The sequence below is a fragment of the Drosophila mauritiana genome, chromosome 2R, assembly GCF_004382145.1.
Source record: "Drosophila mauritiana strain mau12 chromosome 2R, ASM438214v1, whole genome shotgun sequence".
In the NCBI taxonomy this organism is placed as follows: domain Eukaryota; kingdom Metazoa; phylum Arthropoda; class Insecta; order Diptera; family Drosophilidae; genus Drosophila; species Drosophila mauritiana.
In genome coordinates this window covers 1,578,881-1,601,859 of record NC_046668.1, presented here as the reverse complement: position 1 = coordinate 1,601,859, position 22,979 = coordinate 1,578,881, and the positions used below count along the sequence as shown (strand labels likewise).

Genomic DNA, 22,979 nt, shown 5'->3' with positions numbered 1-22,979 from the left:
CGTATTTTGCTCCCAGTTGCTGGCCAACACTGGAAACACTGGAAACACTGGAAACGCGCCGAAGTGATCACTATCCTCAAACCTGGTGAACCTGAAGCCAATCTAGCCTCTTATCGGTCTGATCCCCGATCACTAGAGTAATGCCACCGGCTTGTTGAGCGCATACTAAAACCGTTCGAAAGGAAGCAATACTGCTGCGCCATAATGCTGGACATCAAACAGGCGTTTGAAAAAGTCTGGCACAATGGACTCCACTTCAAAATAAAGATGCACCTTCCCAGTTCCCACTTCGCCTTCCTCAAATCCTTTATGGAGGGTAGAGAGTACCAAGTCAGATGTGAATCAACAAACAGCGCGCCTAGACCAATACGGTCTGATCACAGCCCATCTTGCAGAGCACGTTGAGGAGCGGGTATGCTCATCAAGAATGGCATCCAATTCACCGAACTATCCGCGATTGTGGAGGACTGGGCACAGTGTGCTGTCTGCAGCCTTCAGGGAGACATCACGGTCGGAGCGCTTTACTTCCACCCCAGGCACGCGATAACAGAGATACACCTGCATTAAGTCTTCGCGCCCTTGGACCTCGCTTCATCGCCCCTCCTCCACTTTGATATGCATCTCTCGGTCTTCACGGACTTTATGATGCGGCGCTGTTCGTGGTACACCTCCTGCAACTTGTCCTGCATCAGCACACTCTTGTTGAGATCCCGCGGGACCTGCTCCTTTTTCCCCTACTGGGATTTCACTTGACGCTAAAGGACACGCATGGCTGTCCCCATGGCGTTGCAGCAGCAGTTTCACATTCTCCTCTGCAATCACAAATCTATTGGATTGATGAAATAGGCAGATTTCACCATACGGAACGATTCTCAGCTTGACTAGTACTTCTGCTGCCGAATGCACCGCCTTGTGGTTCTTGATCAGGTGCGACACCATTTCAGCATACTGCGGAGGAATATATATTTCATGATCTGTATTGATTATGTTATATAATTTATAATAATGAAGATTTCCTATGGGTTGAATAACCAAATCGATTGATTTGCAGGAGGTCATACGCAGCAGTCCGTGACATATTGGCCTGGCGATTATGCGGGAATGATGGCTGTGCTTCGCCAACTGCGTGTTGCAGCTGTGTTTGCAGGTGTAATCCAATTGTTGAATTAGGATGATTGGGACGACTTCTGGGCTAGAGACTCGGATAGAGTGATAATAGAAAGATATAACGGCGGATCGCCGTAGTTTCCGTATGAGAGCTTGTGCTCTTTATTGAATAAGAAAATGAACAGACTTAAAGGATAACATAAAAAAGCTGTCAATATACAGATCTATGTGAGAGCTTCCGGTCAAAGGCTGGGTCAGAAATTGGGCCGGTGTTAATGAACCGACCGGACTCGATGTCCTTATCCTCAGCAACGACGAACTTGTTTGGCAACATTCCGCAGAATTCTACTCTGCAGATTGTATTTCTGAAAAGCCAGCTTGTATTTGTAGTCTGGAATCAATATTCACTTGTGGTGGAAATCTAATCGGGTCAGGTGGAATCACTGGTTAAGAAACCAGTGCAGACAAATCGGAATCATTAGCAATCCCATGCTGAACTGCCTCCACAACGGTTTTTTTTGGCTGCTGATCATGCAACATTGGAGGATTTGCTGCGATGGACAACTGATCAGCTGTAGAGTCCTGTTGATCATTTGCCAGTGGTTTGTTAGTAGCAGTGTTAAACCAGTCAGAAGTTTTTATGTCCATTAAATTTTTGTACCTTAACGTTAATTATAACTATAACTGTATAACTTACCGTTAACCAAGGTTGTCGTGATTTAGAAATTTTGGATTAAATATTCATAGTCGTGTGAGTTGTGAACCCATTTTAACGTCTTTAATATATTCAGCAAAATGTTCATTGTTAAATATTAGAAGGGAGATTTTTCTTTCTTTTCCTAAGGATTTTGAGTGAAAATTAATCATTTCAATACCGTGATTAAGATTTATTATTTAGACTCCTAATCTGTACCGTGTGTTGTGATAGGAATGAAGTCTGATGTTCAATATTTTGTCTGTCGTCTTCATCTAATGTTCCAAAAAGCTATTTGTAAGTGGAACATACAAACTTAAACAGTCCTCGTTTGTTGCGTTTTGTTATACGAATGCCGTTCATTTCTCCTTTCATTTTTTCAATTAGGAAATTTATTATGCTTTTAAATTTTGTATTATGCTTTTAAATTCCTTACTTGTTTTAATAAGATTGTTACATGTTTCTTCAATTTGTGTAATGTTGATTGTGAGACAGTGTTGCATAAATGTAGTAGGAAGTTGAATTGTTCCTGATTCAAATAAAATGAATCCTTGATTGTTTTCGATAGGGCTTATTTCGATTTTTTCTGCTGTAGTTTGTGTCATCATTAAAGTCATTGTATATATAATAAGTCCATTGATTGGATTGTGACGGTCGGCTGTAAATATTTGCTATTTTTTTTTTTTCGCACGGGTCTCACGGCCACACCTCCCGCCCAACCGACCGAGGGGCGCTGCCGTGTATCGTACGGCTCGATTTGCGAGAAGATATAGACGCGATATAAAAAAGAGAACAGGAACGAAGAAATGACTATAATGTGGAATAACTATGTTAAATATTAGTGTTAGTAGGATCTAATTATGTAATAGAAAAGATAAAATCGATTGCTTTAATAGCGGCAGAGAGTCAAGATTACAGATAATAGGATAAAGTCTATTATAGTCAGAACATAAAACTCTGTAAGGGTCATGCAACTCATAATTAGATCTACAATGATTTAAGATAAGGGGTATATAGTTCCTAGTGAATCTACTTGGAACCGTGAAGTTAAGCCGACTAATCAAGTCGAGACTCTCAACATCCCCACGAATAAGCTTACAAATAAAGACTGTTCCAAGCATAGTTCTACGGTTAGCTCGGGATGGTAAATTAATTAAAAGTAGTCTATTGGAATAAGGAGGTAATATATGGTTTGCATCCCAATTTAGGCGCCGAAAGGCAAAAAGTAAGAAGTTTTTTTGGACCGATTCAATGCGGTCCGAGTGGACTGCGTATTGTGGACTCCAAACAGGTGATCCGTACTCGAGAATCGGACGGACTAACGAAATAAATAAGGTTTTAGTCAAGTAAGGGTCATCAAATTCCTTAGACCACCTTTTTATAAAACCAAGCACACCCCTGGCCTTATTGACAATAGACGAAATATGGTCAGAAATTTTTAGTTTTGGGTCCAGAAGAACACCAAGATCATCAACTCGTGTTATTCTGTACACGCGAATGTTTTATTATTAAGGGGAGGTCGTTAATGAATAAGGTAAAAAGAAGCGGACCAAGATGGCTCCCTTGTGGGACACCGGATGTGTGGATGGAATAGAAGATAACGAATTTTTAAAGAGAACTTGTTGTGTCCTGCCATTCAGATAGCTTGAAATCCAATTTAGAAGATTAACAGGGAAACCTATAAGATCAAGTTTTTTTTATTAGAAGGTAATGATTAACAGAGTCAAATGCTTTACTAAAATCAGTGTAGATGACATATGTTTGAAGATTATTTTTGAAACCCTGTATTACGAAAGAAGAGGTTAGTGGTTGTAGATCTGCGTTTCATAAAACCGTGTTGACACGGTGATTTGATTGATCTACAAAGGTGCTACAAATGAGGAGTGATAACATTTTCGAAAAGTTTTGGGATAGCCGACAATTTAGAGATTCCTCTGTAATTGCTTGCATCCAGCTTGCTACCTTTTTTATGAAGAGGAATCACAAAGGACTCCTTCCATATATGAGGGAATTGTGAAGATTCCAAAGATAAGGTAAACAGTTTCAGTAGACGCTTCGATTAGATATTAGATTCGACTTAGATACCGCATAAGAGTATGGCTGTTCGGAATGAGGTAAAGTTGAATATGTTGTTTGAAAAAACTTGGCGAATAGATCGGCTATTGCCTGATCCGATGTAACCGTAGTGTTTTCAAAAAATAGCGAGGAAGGGTAAGAACTTGTTTTTCGCTTAGTGCTAACGAAATTATAAAACTGTTTCGGATCCTGTGCAAACTGGAACTTACAACGGTTTAAATAATTATTGTAGCACTGAGCATTAAGCACGGTAAAGTTTAACCGAGCGCTTAAATATTTACAAAGGATATTTTACAGGGAATTCGCTTTGTTGACTTCTCTGAATTTACTTTTAATACCGTACCTAAGCCGATTTCCACCTCGAAAGTAGGATGATATTGATCTTCAGGTTGAGTAATAGGTACTACCCTGGACAGAAACACACTTTCAGTTCTTGTTACAAAACATAGATCCAAAAGTCGACCAAGAGAATTTGGAATATAATTAACTTGCGACAGCGATAAGTCAAGCAAGAAGGATATTCGATTGTTTTTCTGGGGACCACATTGTGCCAGGTATATTAAAATCACCTAGGACTACCAATTGGTCGCTGTCAGAAAGTTTATTCAAGATGGACTGGATAGCGGACAGATGATTCTAATATTCAGGGAATTCAGAAGATGGCGGAATATAGGAGCACGTGATATAAACTGATCTGTCGGAAAAAGACAGCTTTACACATACGAATTCCGAGTTACGGGAATCGTCCAAAAGTAACTCCTCCGACGCGAGGGTAGATCAAACCGCAATTAAGACTCCACCTCCCCGTCTGGAGGGACGGTCAAACCTATATATAGTGTACATACCTGGAAAGACTTCGGAGTTAAGTATCTCCGGCTTTAACCAAGTCTCTGTGAGCACTATAATGTGAGATGCAAATGAAAGACTATCACAATACAATTTCATTAATTTGCTACGCAAGCCTCTAACATTTTGATAGGAGATAGTAAGTTTTGTAGTTAGTTTTTGAAGAGGAAGAAGATGAAGAGGCGGATGGTGCAGTGGTCTGGCCACGTGAGGGAAGTTTAATTCCCACGGGCACAGTTTTCTTATTTTTGATCTTAGCTTCAAACTCTTTTCCACCATACTATCCGGCCAAAAATCACCCGAACATATGGTCGAAAAGAGCTCGTTTGGGACAGTTATCTTGAAAGATGATATGTCCCTAGCGTAAGAGAAGTTAAAATTTTTCCACTTTTATATTATCGGCTTTTGTTTTGTCTTGTATATAAGACAATAAATCCGACGATGTTTGATCAGGGGAAAGCCGAGAAACAAAAATTTGTTTCTTTAGTGGAACCACCGCGAGGGGTTTTGGCCCTGCAGATTGTATTTCTAAAGTGCCAACTTGTGCCGGTAGTCCGGACTCAATGTTCCCTTGTGGTGGTAAACTAATCGAGACAGATGGAATCACTGGTTGAGAAACCATTGCAGACAATTCGGAATTTTTAGCAATTACAGGGTGGGGTCCATCCACAGCTGATTGATCGGATTGCTCCGAATCTTTTTTAGCTGCCGATCTTAGCAGCATATGTGGATTTGCTGCGATTGACAGCTGATCAGTTGTGGAGTCCTGTTGATCACCTGTTGAACAATCAATAAGATTGTTATGATAATCTATATAGCTATTATTAACAATTTTTTTCTTTTTAAATTTGCTATTGTAATGTGATACATTTTGGCCTCTATTGTTTTCGTTATCATGTTTTTCATCTATTGTTCAATTCTGCTTTTTTCCTACAGAGATTTTTAAATTTGGAGCGTGTTATGAGGTTTGTCTATATTTTATGTCAAATTACTAATTATACCCGTTACTCGTCGTTTCCAAGTATATAATGTATATATTTTCGATCTAGCCATGTTCGTCTGTCCGTATGAACGTCGAAATCTCAGGAACAGGAACAGGAACAGGAACTATAAAAGATAGATTCATCATTTCACGATTCCGGCCTTCATGTGGGGTTGGAGGTAAGTGATGAGCTGCAACAATCATTTCGAAAAATTCTGATCGAGCTTGAAGAGCTTGATTTGGCTGAAATGGAAAGCGATTTGAGTGAGAAATTTTATTATGCTCGCTTTGATTCTCAGTTCCTGGGGAGATTTCAATCTTTGCTGACGGCGTTTCTCCGTGCGATTGTGGCCATCAGCAGCGTTCAATCCGGAATAGGGCGCTGTCGCTGGCCCCTCTTGAGCTACCGAAATTCGCTGGAGGCTGGATTTTTATTCTGTGTTTAAGGCGCTTATAGATAGCCATCCTGTCCTCACAGGCATAGAAAGGATACAGCATCTACGATCTTGTCTCAGGGCCACTGCGGTGCAAACCATTCACTCACTTTAAATTTAGGAGGGTAAATTGGGGCGGTTCCGTTTCTACGCTTCGTGAGCTATCCGATTAATTCCACTGCAGTCGCTCACATGGCAAGGATTTAATGTCGTCATGCGAGGGTGTTCCGCTCAAGGAGGAAACCCAACTGGATCATCTTGAGGTGCTGTTTCGGCGGTATTGGGAGGTGGAGAGTTGCGCCGAGCCCATTGTTCGTGCTACTTGAGAAGAGCTTTACTGTGTACTGAGTACTTGCAGCTGGGACATACGTCAGAAGTTCCGACGAAGAATCCAATTCCTGTCGGTATTTCTTGCCTCATCATTGTGTCATGAAAGAGGACAGTACCACCACCAAGCTTCGCGTCGTTTTTAATGGATCGGCGTCAACTTCTTTAGCATACTCTTTAAACGATGTTCTGATGTCTGGTCCAGTGATTCATCCAAAACTATTCCATATTCTTCTTCGTTTCGCTCGCATCCAGTTGGAATCACAGGAGACATCTGTAAAATGTCTCGTCTGAGGATAGCTACTTCCAGTGCATCGTGTCTCCTCAAGATGACCTGAGCGTGTTTACACTGGATACTGTTATGTATGGCGCGAATCCTGCTTCGGCTGTCTATCATCAGTTGTCGCCGTTACTTTTATGTTGATAATTTGATATCTGGCGGCAGCTCCAAAGAAGAAGCAATAAACATAATGCAGCAGACGTCCGCGCTCTTGTCCAGAGTCAATTTTAAACTATGGAAGTGGTGTTCAAATGTATCGGCTTATTAGAAGAAGTTCCGGAGGATGATAAGGAGCCTTTTTGAATTTTGACGATGGTGTCGATTTTACAAAAACGTCAGGCCTCGCCTGGGATCTGGTGTCTGATCAGCTGTTCTTCTCATTTTGTTTTTTTTTTTTAACGAAATTATTTTATTTAATTGACTAGCGTACTATTATCCTTCTTGGACAACTTAATCTAATCGGAAAAAGTTTAACTATTCTTATTATCTAAGTTGTTATTTACAAAAATCACATGCTTAAGAGTATTAAAGAAATGGAATAGATATATTTGTCATGGACAAATATTTGAAATACAATTGAATGTAGGCAATCACTTGCTCAAAAGTGAAGAACGGCATCAAACAAAGCTAAACCCAAAGATTAAGGGTCCATTTGTGATAACAGAAAAGCTTGATGGTAACCGATATGTGTGGAGACCTTTGACAAGCAAGAGAACGTATAAGTAGGCCCACGAACAGTTATGGTCGATGTCCATTGAGGTAGACGCAGACCAATGTGAGAGATCGCCGACTGAGGCACTCGTAGACTTTGACTCGTAGACCATAGACTCTGGTTAAACTATTCACAAGGCTACAGCTACACCATATGGTTATCTGCGCAGTAACCATGTGGCGGGGGCTATGAGGGTCCGGAGGGATCATGACGCATGAGGATGCGTGAGATCGTTGCAAGGAGTGCAGCAAGAGCCTGAGAGTGTGCAGACCAAAGAGAAAGAATGGTAGAGTAAAGAATGAAAAACAGAAAGAGGTGTGGCAATATATACGATTACTGTTTGATCAAAAGAAAAAAAGTCAAAAAAATGTAAATTGCAAAAAAAAAGCTTGAGCAAGGCAGGGGATGCCGATATGTTGTTTTTGTTTTGTTGTTTGATAAATATTAATTGAATATTGATGAAATATTATGTTGAATTAAAAAATAAAATAAAATGAATGTTTTATTTAATTGACTAGTGTACTATTACCCTTCTTGGACAATTTAATCTAATCGGTATCAATTTTAACTATTCTTATTATCTAAGTTATTTACAAAGATTATATGATTAAGTGTATTAAAGAAATGGAATGTTTAGTAATATATAGAAGATTTGAATTAAGTAGGATTTATGTCAAGTTCCGGTCAGACAGGTCTTCAGGGTGGTGGCGTTTTAATCTTCTTCTCGTACTTGTCCGATGGCTTTGGGCTGCGATTCTTAGTCGTCTAGCTAGGCTATTAGGGTGAGATTCTAGCCTGTCGTTGTATTTCTTCGCAATTTCATGAATCCTGTCTCCAATTTTTTTCACATTCAGATCGCGTTCAATATCTCTGGTCCTCATGTACCAAGGAACGCCTGTAATCTTCCTCAGGGTTTTTGCCTGAAGAATCCGAATTTTATTCAGGTGCGTTTTGGCAGCGATTCATTACACCTCTATGGCATAGAATAGACCAGGAGCTAATATGCTCTTGTAAATTTTAACCTTGTTAGCGAGGGAAAGCTTGTTTCGAGCAGCAATTAACCAGGACATTTTAGAAACCTTATTTTTAAAGATCGTATCGCCGTGATATGCTTTCCGAAGGTTAAGCTTCTATCTAAAATCACTTCAAGAAATTTGTATGACGACTTGTGGTCAAGCACTCTTCCTGTAAGTGAGACAGAATGGCAACTACCTATGCGCTTTGTGAAGGTGACGTTTGCGCATTTGTCGGCCTTGATGCAGATGTTCCACAACTCTGCCCAATTCTGGAATGCGTCCAAGTACTCTTGCAGTGCATCTGAGGCCTCGATAATGTTGCTGCTTTTTGTCAGTACCGCTGTGTCGTCAGCATATGTTGCAATCAGCACATCTTTGTGATCAAATCCAGTGACTGCTGTCCGGGTGGGCATGTCCGCGGAGAAGATGGAGGATAGAGTAGGGCTCAACACACTTCCTTGAGGTACTCCCGCTTTGATGGCTTTAATAGATTAAGTGCATCCATCGGTCGTCACACAGAAGGTACGTCTTAGCAAAAAGCTCTTCACAAGCTGGAATAGCTGGGGTGTTAGAATTTTCTTTGCTTTATGTAGAAGTCCAGGGTGCCACACGCTGTCGAAAGCTTGTTGAACGTCCAGAAAAGCTGCTACTGCATACTCTTTCCTTTCTAGGGCTTCTAGTGCAAAATTGACAACTTTATGGAGTTGCTCGGGTGTTCCATGTTGAGTCCGGAATCCGAATTGGAAATCAGGTATCGCCAATTCTACAGGCTCAACGTCACGCATCCTGTTGAGAATTATCCTTTCCATAATTTTACCAAGGGAAGGGAGGAGGCTGATTGGTCTATACGAGTCTACCTCTGTTAGCTTTTTCCCTGGTTTCAGTATCAGAATTATGTTTGCAATCTTCCAGACTTTTGGGAAATAACCCTCAAGTAAAAGTCTGTTGAAAATGAGTACCAGAAATCGCAGAGCTTGGACTGGTAGGATATTTATGGTTCTGTTGTCGAGAAGGTCATGACTCGGGGCTTTTTTTGACTTCAACAAGGAAACAAGTTGTTTCAGCTCTTCGAGAGTGACAGGATCCGCGGGCAGTGCTATTCGAAATGGCGTTTCAAGAGATTCCGCAACCAGACGGCAATGATTCGCATCGGTAACCTTAGCGTTACCTTTAGAACATCGGAAATTTTTAATCAGTGTTTTAGATTAACGAAGAACAGGTTTTGCCTGGTCTTGTGGTTGATAGCCGCTTCGTCATCCCCATCACAAATTGGTTCGTTCCACCAGTCTCCCTTTCTCGGGCTATATATGTTGAGAGTTTCGTAACCCAGATCAGCAAGTGCTTTCTTTATTTGATCCTTGGGAACACTTGCATGCATTCCCTTGAGCACGACTCTGTAGGGTTTGTCCTCTTTTAATTGATGATGCCAAAACTTACAATTAATAGAAGTTAACCGAGTTGACCGTGTATATCCTTGACAATCCAAATTTCGATGTTCGTAAAGTTTAGTTGCTCTCACCAGCACACGAATTCAGCTCTAGTTCCAGTGAGTAAGGATTACTAATGTTTGGTACACAAATGGCTGAAGGCTTAAGCGTGTTTGATGATTGTCTGCTTCTATTATCAGCAGATGGAGTTGCTTCATCTTCATCAGAACTATTTTCAGGCAGTTCTACTTGCATGATTCGATCTGCTTCTTCAGCCAAGGCTGCAAATCTGTTATTATTAAGTGAATACATTGAAGGTGTCTCAACATTAGACTAAGAAGCCTGTTTCTTAGTTTTCATTTTTTTTTAAACGCACTTGAATTTCCCTTACGTTTTCTGCCTATGACTGATTGATACTTGTTCGTATCATTCCCTTTTTGAGCGCTGGGAAGTGCTGATTCGTAGAACGTAGGCATTCCAAGAGCCATTGTTGGGGACGTATAGCAACTAGCTGATACTACCATAATATATGAGTTTGTAGTCGAACAGCTAGCTTGGGTCGTGGTTATGGTGTTGGTAACATTGGTGTTACTACTAGTTGTCACCGATGGGAGTGTGCATTGTTTGCAGCGGTAATCTATCATTAGATGAAGTTGCGCCGTTTAATATCTGCGTGCGAATTGTTGCCGGGGTTGTTCCAGCTATTTTTCTCATCTCCTCTAGCTTTTCTCTGGATAGGGAGCGAGTCACTGGTTTATTATCCATTTTTACAATTGATATTGTTTATTTCTAAATATCGCACTGTAAACAACTTCGCAAGCTTGCCCCTCTTGGCGGCTGCCATGTGGAGTGGGGCCCAATGGGCAGAGAATGCAAGTTTGTCGCACCTTACCCACTGTTATTGTTGTTGTCCATATGCCGACTCTGCAAGGCAGAGTCCAAAGTTTAGAATGTGTGCTGTTTTGCACTGTAACGAATGCAGGTTTGCGATTAAAAGTTAAAGTGAAATTCACGAACAAAAACTATAAACAACCGCTCAGTGTGACCAGGTACTTTTCTCATTTTCTACCCATCAATCAACAGCAAGGGCTTACCGACGTTCAGTTTTATCTGCAATCTCTCGGTTCTACGTCCCTCTTGTTTTTGTTTCCCAGTAATTACAAAGTCTAAGATTTTTCTTCAGCTGCTGTGCAAGGAAAAGTTGTCCTGGAGCGAAAGCCTTCCTTTGGCACCAGATATAGAAATATATATGCTGTAGTTTTGCGCAAATTCGGCATGCTTTATTCCCACGATTGGGCCTGTCTCCAAGCTCTGATTTAAAGATTCATGGCTTTTGCGATCCTTTGATGCTTATGCTTATGACCCTGTGTATATGTCGTTTTTAGGGGGCAATCGCACAGAAGCCATTTACTTTGTTCAAAGTCTCGAGTGGCTCCTTTGAAAATCTTAACCGTGCCAAAACTTTAACTTTGCGAAGCTGAACTCCTAGCTCGCTTATGGCTTATAGCTGAAATCCATAAATTGATCCATAAATTCTACTGCTGATGCGACTCAACTGTGGTGCTTTAGTGGATCCGGCAGGATCCCTCAATATTCAACGTATTTGTAGCAAACCGAGTGGCTGCACTTCTTTAAGTCCAGCAGATATTCTTTCGCGAGGACCTCTTCCCAGTGAGCTTAACAAGTCCCCTTTGTGGGCCCATAGAGCGCCCTTTCTTAGCAGTCCCATAACTGATTGGCCACAATCAATAGTAACGGAGAAGCCAGTGCTGGAACTTCGTCGAAAGGTCTTGCTTATAAAATCTCCGTAAACTGATATTATTGCATGCCCTAAATTAGTTTTGCAAGCGCATTCGACATTTTTTGGCTGTGACTGACGTTAAGGTGGGACTATTCTGTTGCTGCCTCTGATTCAGCGTGCTCATTTATGGAGTGACATTAAGTCTTTGCAGACCAATGGTGTAGTTCCGCCGTCTAGTCCATTTGCCTCGCTGTCACCCTTCATTGACCAAGTTTGACTTCTTCGAGTAGATGGTCGGTCGTAGAACTCTTCGTTGGATTTCAATGGCCGTCACCCAATCATCCTACCAAGCGATCACCCAGTTACAATGGCCATTATAAATCACACTCATGAGCGCATCCTACGTACTGGGCCTTAGGTATTTCCTAACGATACCTCGACTAGTTGAGCACATATTGTCGGATCCTTCAAAGGAGGTCTGGATGGATCTCATGCGTTTGAAGTCTCTGGCACCGACTTCTGTGGACCATTTTTCTACAAGCCTGCGGCGCACAATAAGGCTCCCGTAAAATAATGCGTTTGTGATTTTATTTGCTTTGCAACCAAGGGGATACACTTTGAGCTCATTAAAGATCTTTCCACAATTGCGTTCTTGCACGACCTAAAACGATTTATATGCACAAGAAGGAGGCTACGACAAATTTGGTCCGACATAGCAACTACTTGGTATCTTTAGTATCTAATTTAGAAAGACCTGCCGATCTCGATGTTTTTTTCGTACCCAAAGCATACGCATCGCTGCCAAATTTTCATGAAAAACCAAAAGAATAAATCGTTTAAATTCGATAACAAAAAATCGTCGTTATTTTAGCAAACAAGGCTATTTTAAAAGCCTATTAAGCAACAGTCGGGAAAGTAATGAGTTTCTTTAAAAAGTCGTGTCATTTCTTCAATATCAGGGTGTAATAATTTTATGTGTTGATTAATGATATATTCCTTGAATTCAGCGTAAGAGTTTGTGACCTTTAGTTTAATTATACTTTGTAAAATTGTAACGTAACTGTTTGGGTTAATAATTTTATGATACGCATTTTGAAAAATGGAAAAGTCACTGACATTATCTATGTAAATTACGCTAGTGTGATTTAGAAAATATTTTATTTAGAAGGCTTTTGCCTATGGTAGAGTCATTTCGAAGTATTTTATGATGCTTTTAGTTTTAGTTCTTGGTTTATGGATTCTTTTATAAATTCTATTTGTGTATTAAAATGATTTATAGGGTTTTCAGTGATTTTAATATAATTTCCGTTACTTTTTAATGCATTATGTATTGTTGCTGATGTTCAAATATCTTCTTCTTTACTTATCATTTTTTCTTCATTTTCAACGAGAGATAAAGCCTCTGCTACATATTTTCCTCTTCATTCCAAATATTTTATTTTGTACTCACTTGGTTTTATTCTTCAACGTTGTAATCCTATATTAGTTATTTAGCCTTGCAAACGGTTTATGATCACTTAATATTTCAAAGGGGACTCCATATAAACATGGACGGTAGTTATGGTTGCCCAAACAATTGCTTATAATACAATTTTCTGTTGTTCTCTAATTCTGTTCGTAGTCGCTTAAAGTTCTGCTTGAAAAACTAATTGTTAATAGTTTATTTATTTATTATCTTGTAATAGCACGGATCCTATGGAACCGATGGCTAGCATCAGTAGTAACTTGAAGAGTTCTTGTAAAATCAGGGTAAATGGAAATAGTGTTACTAATGACAAGGGTTTTCAAAAGATTCAAAATATTTATTATATGCGTTGTCTTTTATATTAATTTTTGCGCTTTTATTAGAAATAGGGTGAGAGCTCGCAAATGCAAATAAAGTCGAAAATGCAGTTTTTGGTATGGACTTAGGATCCATTTCGATTTGGTGAGGCCTTTCGATAAAACAATTGTTGTATAAGTATTTACATTTCCTCTAACTTGCCTAAAATTTTATCCATGTTCATCCAAGGATCTTACCGTCCAGCAGTTCAATGAGGTATGCGTCGTCTACAAGGTGGAGCTTGAGCAGATTTCCAAGCACATAAAGAAATTTGAGAAGGAGGCTCTAGGTTGGAGACAGAGGTATGAGAAATCTAATAAGGAAGGCGAAAAAGGCGGCGCGCGAAAAGAAGTTGACTGAAGAATATATATACATATAATGACAAATCCGACGTTCGAAATGCAGCAGATTTTGAAGGCCCATCTAACACTTCCACCATTTGTGATTATATGAAGATGTAGCGACATGTCCAGGACTATGAGGATGATTGATCATCTGGGACAGATGCTTGCCGAGTGTAAGAAATTATTGCGGTCATGGATGAAAAGAAGGGTCCAAATAAGAACGCGGCAAGAGAAGCGACAGCAGAACAGCAGGAGAAGCGACAGCAGAATAAAAGCAGAGCGACAATGGAGAACAGAAAAGACGGCATTCGGTGTGTGGAATTCAGCAGAGACAGCCGCAAGCGTGAAGTAAAGCCGAAAGTTGTTAAAAGAAAACCTAAATGTGGTTAACAATTGTTAACTATAATTTACTATAATAATAGAGCTCTAAGTTGAGTATATCTCAGCTTACTTATATACTTTTACTGTATGAGTAACGGGTATAATTATGCCATTCGGAATGCACTCCGCGCTGGACCAAGTGATAGGACCCGAGACGATTCCACACGCCTTCGCATATCAGGATGATTTTATAGGGACCGGACGTACACTTCAGGTCCACATGCATAACCTAAATGAGGTTTTCGTAACGATATGGTCGGCAAATCTGAAAGTAAATTCAGATGAGTTCATATTCTTTTGGAAATAGCTGCAATACTTACTTATTTTCTCATTTTATTCCTCAAATAAAAGGCTTGCTTCAGTAGAAAATTATGCCATTCGGACTGCACTCCGTGTCTGTTACGATTCAAGAGGCATTGGACCAACTGGTAGGACCCGAGATGAAGCCACACGCCCTCGCATATCTGAACGGTATTATAGTGATATATAGGTTTTCCGGAGGATATGGGCGGCAAACCTGAAAGTAAATTTGGATAAGTGCAAATTCTTTCAGAAAGAGCTGCAATACTTAGGTATTGAAACGGACCCGGAGAAGGTGGCGGCAATAGCGAAGCTGAAGCCCGAGTAAACGTCAAGGAGCCGCGGCAGTACCTAGGAATGTCGTCGTGGTACAGACTTTTGGTACCCGATTTTGCGACGCTGGTTCAACCACTGAATGCTCTCCTCAAGAAGCATTGAAGGTGGGAGTGGACAAACGCCCACCAAGACGCATTCGTGGTCATCAAAATCGGACTCTTCCTGGTAAAGCGTAGATTTCCGAAAAAATTACAGCAAGGTCCGTGAAAGAAAGGTCCAGTTTCAGTAGAAAATTATGCTATTCGGACTGCACTTCGCGTCGGTTAAGTTTCAGCGGGCATTGAACTATGTGATATGACCCGTAATGATCGGGCATGCTCCGGTAATCGAATTGATAAAAAATTAACGATTTCGATTTTAATATCGCAAAATAAGTTCTCCGGTTTTCAAATTCGTAAAATTTTTGCAATTTGTAAAACGGGCTTTTTTGTCTGGCCGAATTGAAAAAGTAAATGCCTCTCTTGCTGAAAACAGCCGATTAGTCGATTTTGCCCAAATCGAAATCGACAAAAATTACGATTACCGGAGCATGTCGATCTAGCTACGCCTCGACTATTGATCCTTTTGCCTGTTACACACTTATCATTGAATCTGGTATACCCTCTTGCTCTACGAGTAACGGATATAAAGATCCACAACCTTGGAAGCTGTTTGACAGAGAAGGAGATCCAACAGCTACTCACAGAAAACCACATCACAGTGGAAACGGGGCACTTAAGCACATTTAAAACGTTGACAAGGGTGAGCCAGCGATTAGCAAGGGACGAGTAGAGGCCAGATGGAAACGGCTGCAGAGGGTTTGGAAAGAAGCCACCGGACATATGGAGAAAGCGGCACAGCAGCAGAAGAAGCATTATGGTTTGCGAATGCGAGAGTAGTGGCCGGATAGGGGATAGTTGGTTTGGTGCTAGACAGTTTGGTTTGGAGTTTGTCAAATGCAGCGGAGAAATGTAACGCAAAGCTGGCGAAGTAAGGTAGGAAGGTATTGGAATTCACGTCACCAGTGATCATCACGGTCAAAGACCGAACACCCGAAAGGCAAAACGGACAGACGCGTACCGCGCACATTAAATATAAATATTAATAAGAGATATGATGACGAAAGAATAGAACTAAGTGAAGAACTTAATGGCGTACAAATAAAGGTAAAGCCAAGTTTAAATATTTGAGCACGCTAGGTAACATACCCCCTCTCTCCGGCCAACTAGTACTGCAAAGGGAGACAACACCGACCCAACAAGGGACTGAGAACCGAGAATAAGAACTCGGACGATGACGTATTTGGGAGAAGAATACAACTTTCAGTTGTTTTTTTTTTAAAGCTTTCCTCCCTCGACCACAGGTTTGTAACTGGCGCAGCCGGTCTACGGACAAGGGATTAAGAATGCTCCATACGCTTTCCTTCTAATTCTAAAGAGGTGATGAACATGTGACGGCCGTATATGTGTACATCAATCGCTAATAAGGCACCGGAATCATTAATAAACTTTAACTCATAAAATGTTACCAATTAAAAATGTAAATTAATCAAAAAGAAAAAAAAAATTGTCATATCAAACTGCTGTGTGCGGTGGCCGTTTGTGTCGGAGAGCACTCAGTGTGCGTATTTGAGAGAGTAATGTTATGTTTTTGGTTATTTTATAACAATAGTAATTTCATCACTATGGTAATGTTGCATTGCGGTCGTTATAGTTCTATAGTTCTGAGAACAACCGTAAATGTGAGTTGTGTGCTTAACGACGGAATATGTGTATGTCGAATAGTGTTGTGTCGTTCGTGAACGAACGAACTAAATTGAACTATTCACCAAACTGAACGAACGAACTAGGTCTGCCTTTATAGTTCAATATAGTTCGATAGTTCAATTTAGTTCACTTAGTTCAATATAGTTCACTTAGTTCACGTCGTTCATTTTGATCTCTTACCCTGATCGTTCGTTCGTTGTTCACTTAGTTCGATAGGTCGGTCTGAGTTCACTTAGTTCGATAGGTCGGTCTGAGTTCACTTAGTTCGATAGGTCGGTCTGAGTTCACTTAGTTCGATAGGTTGGTCTTAGTTCATTTAGTTCGAAAGTTCGCTTATCGAATAAGCTGATTAATTTTCGCATACATTTAAAACTACGGTTTACAAGTTTGTGCGTATCTATGGCTTCAAAACGAAAGCATAGCAAAGTTTGGAATTTCTTTGATTCAGTGGATGAGAAGAGTGCTAAATGCAAATACTGCAAAACTGTGCTTAGTGTGGCTGGTGGATCGCAAGGAAACTTATAGCGTCACCTTAAAAATAAGCACCCAGCAGCTTTGGAGGAAACAAAGCGCCAAACCAATGAAAGCCGACAGGAAGCAAATGTAAACATAATATTTTGATTTATTCATTTAAGTAGGCTTACTAAATTCTTGATTTCTTTTAACATAGACTCCTCAGATAATTGGACCCCAACAGCAAGTAATAACTTCGTTCATTCAACGACCACCGGCTGCCGGGAAAGCTGAGAAAATTGATAGGCAACTAGTTCGTATGATTGCAAAAGGTCATCATGCATTGCGAATTGTAGAAGAGCCTGATTTCAAGCAGCTCATAGATGATGTGTCTAATTGCCCCGGATACAAGATGCCCACTCGAAAAACGCTGTCCAACGTGCTTCTTCCAAAGCTTCGGGACGAAATTGTTGGTAGCGTCAAAGAAAAAATGGAGCTGGCATCTGCAGTTTGTTTGACAACGGATTGTTGGACCTCTCTTGCAAATGAAAGTTATATTGCTGTTACAGCTCATTTTATTGAGAGTGAGGCAACTGTTATGATTGCATGCGAGGCATTCGTTGAGCAGCACAGTGGTCAAAATCTGTGCGCATTTTTACAAAAAATAGCAGAAAGATGGAGTATAGAGAACAAAATATCTGCTGTGGTTTCCGATAATGCTGCAAATATTGTCAATGCCATTAAAACAGGAAATTGGCCACATATACCATGTTTTGCACATAGCTTGAACCTAATTGTGCAAAAAGGACTCCGCGAAATCAGCGTTGTACAAAACAAAGTCAAATTCATTGTGGAGTTTTTCAATCGTAGCACTTTCGGCCTTAAGAAGCTGAAGTCAACTCAAACCCAATTGAACTTGCCCGATCTCAAATTGATTCAAGATGTGTCAACTCGTTGGAATTCAACTTTTAAAATGCTAGAAAGGCTTGTTGTGTTGAAAGATGCTCTTATATTAACACTTTCTACTCTGCGTTCTGAATTAAACTTATCTCAGAATGAGTGGGCGATAGTAGAAGAGTTACTGCCTATATTAAAACCATTCATGGAGGTAACAGAAGAAATATCAGCAGAAAAGAATGTAACCCTTTCAAAGGTTATAGTTCTTGCGATTTTGCTACAGAACTGTTTGAATAACAAAACGCCTAAGGATAAATGTGTTGCTGCACTTGTTGCAGTTCTAAAAGCTGAGATGAATCGACGATTTTGCAAGCTGGAAAGTAACGAACTCTACGCAGAGAGTAACATTTTAGATCCTCGATTTAAAGGTCGTTGGTTCAAGTCAAAAGAAGAATACGAAAAAGCTGTTTGTAATCTTAAAAGGAAAGTAACTCCAATTCGTCTCAACAGCGAAAATTATGAATTCGAATCACCTGCGTTTGAAACTAATTCAGCCAATCAGAGTTCGGTTTGGTGTGATTTTGACAGTGAGTTCAAGAACACGACAAAGGCTGCAAACACTACCGGTTCTGCCGAGAAAGAGATGGAAAAATACCTCGAAGAGGAATTTATACCGAGGACTGCTGACCCTTTGGTTTGGTGGGAACAAAGAAAGAAATTGTATCCGCATCTATATTCTTACAGCCTTAAGCGACTATGCCTTATGGCTACATCAGTTCCTTGCGAACGCCTATTTTCAAGTGCTGGGGAAATCATCCGAAAAAGACGGATGCTACTAAAACCTAATAAAGTGGAAAATCTAATGTTCCTTCATAGCAACATGTAGATGGATCACAGGTATAAACATAATTTTATCATATGTTATTGAAAATGTTCCCTAATAAACTTCTCTATTCTCTTTTCAGAAATCAAATAAATGCATTAAAATTACTATATTATCTTTTTGTAAACTCTTTATTATTTCTTATTATTATTATGTATAAGTGTTTTTGACATAAATTGAATAAATAATATTAATTTTCAATGACAGCATTGTATGAAATAAATTCATAACATTTTTTTTTTTGAAGCACCTTTAAGCAAGTTTAAAAAATGAACGATTGAACTAAATGAACGACCTAGTTCATTGATTTTAAACGAACGAACGAACTTATTCCTCAAATTGAACTAGGATTACCCAACACTAATGTCGAAGAGTCATCAGGATGCCCCTCTTCCTTTTCACTACTCTCGTTATTGTCTGTGCAACGTTTTCTGGCGCGTGAGCGAGGCATGCCTTTTCACAAAATAAGAATTAGGCGTAGTTCTTAACTCTACACGCAATACCAACACATTTTGAAGACTTATTCTCGTCCTTATACACCAATACTAATGCACACTCCATTTTTATGTACGCTTCCCGTTATTCGTGCAGACATCTACGTCCCCCCGCCCCTACCCACGACTAGACTACGTTCGTCAGAAACTCTATGGGTTCTCTACCGCGCATCAAAAGAATAGAAAAGGCGCCTGCATGGCGCGTACCAAGCGGAAACACGCAATTGCTAGAAATGTCGTTAAATTTAAATGATCTGCCACACGGCTGATGTTATGGGGCAGGGTTTATCGTCCACGGGCGAGGCAACGCTCGGTCTGGGACCACCTTTACCGACCACTCCACAGACCCTTTCGAATACGCCAGGCCCTTGTCTTTCCTTCCGAAGGTCTTTCTGCCAGCACTGACACCACTGACCCTTTTAGACACGCCAGGTCCTTCTCTGCCACTACCGGAATCACTCTTCACTTGCAGTGCTCGTCCTTCACTTCCTGCGGTCCTTTTGCTGCCCGACGCTTCCAGTGTTTGTTCGTTCTCAAGATCACAGCCCTCACTAGCTTGATCACCGGCGTTTTCTGCGCTTTCACCTTCAAGCACTGTGGTAATCCTCTTCTCAGGCATACATCGCAATGATTCATGGGAATATTTATAAGTTCGGTTATTATTGAAAGCTTTAAGCTTATATAGATCTCCTGGTAATACTTCGGCCACTACAAATGGACCATTAAACTAAGGATCTAGTTTGGTCTGACGACGCTCTTCATTTTTAAGCAAAACATGGTCTCCTACCTTGTGTCTTACAATTTTTATCGAATCTAGCTTTATCAATTTTGGCTTTCTTTTCTATGTTACGTTTTGCCATTTCTCTAACTGAGCCAACATCGACAATATTTTCTTCATTTAAAACAGGTGTAAGACCAAATGGCCTTGCTTCTTTGCCAATAAGTATCTCTAATGGACCGACTTTAGTAACTTTATTGGGTGTGCTATTAAGGGTCAGCTGAATCTCATTTAGAGAATCCTGCCAAGATCCCGGGCCAGCTTCAACTGTTAGCATGGACTTTAGAGTACTCATGACTCGCTCCACTTGGCCATTGGCACGACTAGCACCTGTGGCAATTATATGTAAATCCATTTTCTTAGCTGAGCAGAAATAACGGAATGCTGAACTAGCAAAACTACGACCTTGATCAGCGATAAGTCTGGATGGGACACCGAACAACGATATAACAACGATATCAGTGTCTTACTTCATAGTACGAGAGAGATAGAGAAATTTGATAAATGCGTCTATCAACACAATTATATACTCTTTCTGCTCGCTTTTTCCGCTAAGCTTACCTGTAATATCACTTGAACCGTATGCCACTGATACAGTTGTCGACAAATTGGCGAACATATTTAGCCATTTTATCGAACCAATAAAACTCGTACATTTTCTCAAGAGTTTTCTCCCACCGGAAATGCATAATTGATTTGTGTACGTTGTTGAACACCTAACCACGGACCACCTAAACTGCTTTGGGATTATGGGCAGACATCGAGTCTTTCCATTTCTTCAAACTTTTCGGTATAGAGTTCCAGACCGTATTTCTCAAGTTTTGGCCAAATCCTCGGACAATTCATCGTTATGCAATTTAGGGATAATATAAGAAGTTTCTTCGTCTCTATTTCTGTCAGATTGATGTGTCTTTCGACTTTATTCGATAACTCGAGGCTTCTGTTCAGTTCGGTGCAGCAAAGTAGCGCCATAGCAAAAAGAACTCGCGTCTGTGTGGAGCTCGGTAGAAAGGATGGGTTCAATAGTTAAAATAGATATTACTTTCTGCCGTATTTGCTCATGCTCCAATTCCCACAAAAATTACTTGCTCTTTGAGGTAAGACTGTAAAGAAGTTTCATCAGTTGTTAAAACTTGTGGACAAATTGTCGAAAATATGAGACTAGCCCAATAAATAGCCAACAGTACATGAAACTATATTTCATATGAACGTTCAGATATCAAAACATTGGCCAATATCTGCAAAGTGCTACAAATAGTATTGCTACCAAGACCCCATTCTGGATCCAGATAGTCTCTGCGAAGTAGCCTCCTTGATGAGTGAACACTCGGCTCCAGAATCAAAACCAAATTGGAACGAATCACCAGGTTGCGAAAACGTTCCTACATGTTCAAAAACGGTACAGATGTTGACATTTTTTACAATGTTGTTTTTGGTAGACGACGAACGCTCCTGACGATCAGGACATACTGTAGAGATGTGTCCAGCTTTTCCGCAGGTGAATCAAGTCAAAGTAGAGCGGTCTTTCCCTGATGGTTACTTTCCGGGCTGCTGGACGTGCACTGCCATTGTTTTTGACCAGGCTTTCCTCAGTTGTGACACTTGAAGTAGGACTTAGCTCGTTTTTCTGGCGGCTCGGATGTACCATTGCACTATGGTTTTTTATGCGTTTTTTTTGGCAGAAAGTCAAAAAAATTTTTGAACGGAATAAAAAAATTTTTATTTTTTTTATATTTAGGATAGTCTAATTAGATAAAAAAAAGTCGATTTTTACTTTTTTATGCAACACTGCCTTATTGCCCACCTCTCAAAGACAGCTGATTGTCGATAACATGCGTAAGACAAAATTGGCGGGAAATCATTGTGCAACATTTGTGGTTAATATTTCCTCAGAGAATTAAAAATTTTAAGGTGGTGTCATGGAAAACAGTAGGCCAGGTATGTAGATTTGTAGTTCAGTAAAATTTTTGTGTATGTTATATGTTTTTGTGTAGTTGTATCGTGTTTTGTTTATGTACCTTTTTTACAGTCAACTTAACAAATGTAGCTGTGTTTCGTGGAATATAACTTTTGTATGGCAAACCACTGCAAAAGAATTTAAACGGCAAGTTATTAACTAACATGTGTATAATATTATAAAACTGGTTTCATTTGCACCTTTTTGTTCCTTTTTGAAAAAATTACGTTTTTGTAGATGAATACTGGTTTGGGCATGCAGAGCTGCTAGACATTTGGAGCAACAATAGTCGCTCTGAGGATGCAGTTAGACAGCATATATTAAAAAAAATTGGTCAGAATAATTTAAATGAATGTTGTATTTCATTAATAAATAAAAAAGTTAAGTCCTTCTTTGATTACATAAGGAAACATTTGCCAGGTTGCAATAGATCGCTGGACAGGTTGAAGAAAAAACACTTCAAATGGCTGGCATGTACCATAGTATTTGTATAATCGCTGATTGGAAAACTCCAAACAAAGTTGGTCGTCCAAAAGTAGTTTATGAAAAGGCTAGTGACAGACTAAAAAGAAAATTAGCTTCGGACCTTGCGGATGAAAATAATAATTCTGTACCATTACTCTTGCATGCTGCTTCAGTTTCGGCTAAAAAAGGAAATGAAAAGAACATGGCAGTTGTATTAAAAGCAGCTGGTAACAGCGATAATATCAATAATATAAAAAGAAAAATGTTTTCTTCTGAGCCCACACAAATGTCCGTCGACAATGCATTAGCCTTTTTATTTGAAAACGGATTTACAAAAAGCCAATACATCAATTTAAAACGGAATACAAAAGTACACGGCTTTGATATTTACCCATCATATCCTGATGTTCTTAACGCTAAACTAAAGCTTAGACCAAATGGCATCGAGTATTTTGAGAATAAAGCGCAAGTTGAGTTACAAC

At 40.0% G+C, this 22,979-nt stretch overlaps 1 protein-coding gene across 1 annotated transcript; it reads left to right on the top strand.

The window, feature by feature from the left end:
* Nucleotides 1-16,593: 16,593 nt before the first annotated feature.
* Nucleotides 16,594-18,921, top strand: LOC117137638 (zinc finger BED domain-containing protein 1-like). Its single transcript, XM_033299171.1, has 3 exons — nt 16,594-17,173; nt 17,241-18,817; nt 18,886-18,921. Exon 2 carries the CDS (start codon nt 17,343-17,345, stop codon nt 18,804-18,806), a length of 1,464 nt encoding a protein of 487 aa, XP_033155062.1. The 5' UTR covers nt 16,594-17,173; nt 17,241-17,342; the 3' UTR covers nt 18,807-18,817; nt 18,886-18,921.
* Nucleotides 18,922-22,979: the final 4,058 nt, after the last annotated feature.

Coding starts and splice junctions, on each gene's coding strand:
- LOC117137638 (XM_033299171.1), top strand. CDS start 17,343: ATGATTGCAAAAGGTCATCATGCATTGCGAATTGTAGAAGAGCCTGAT.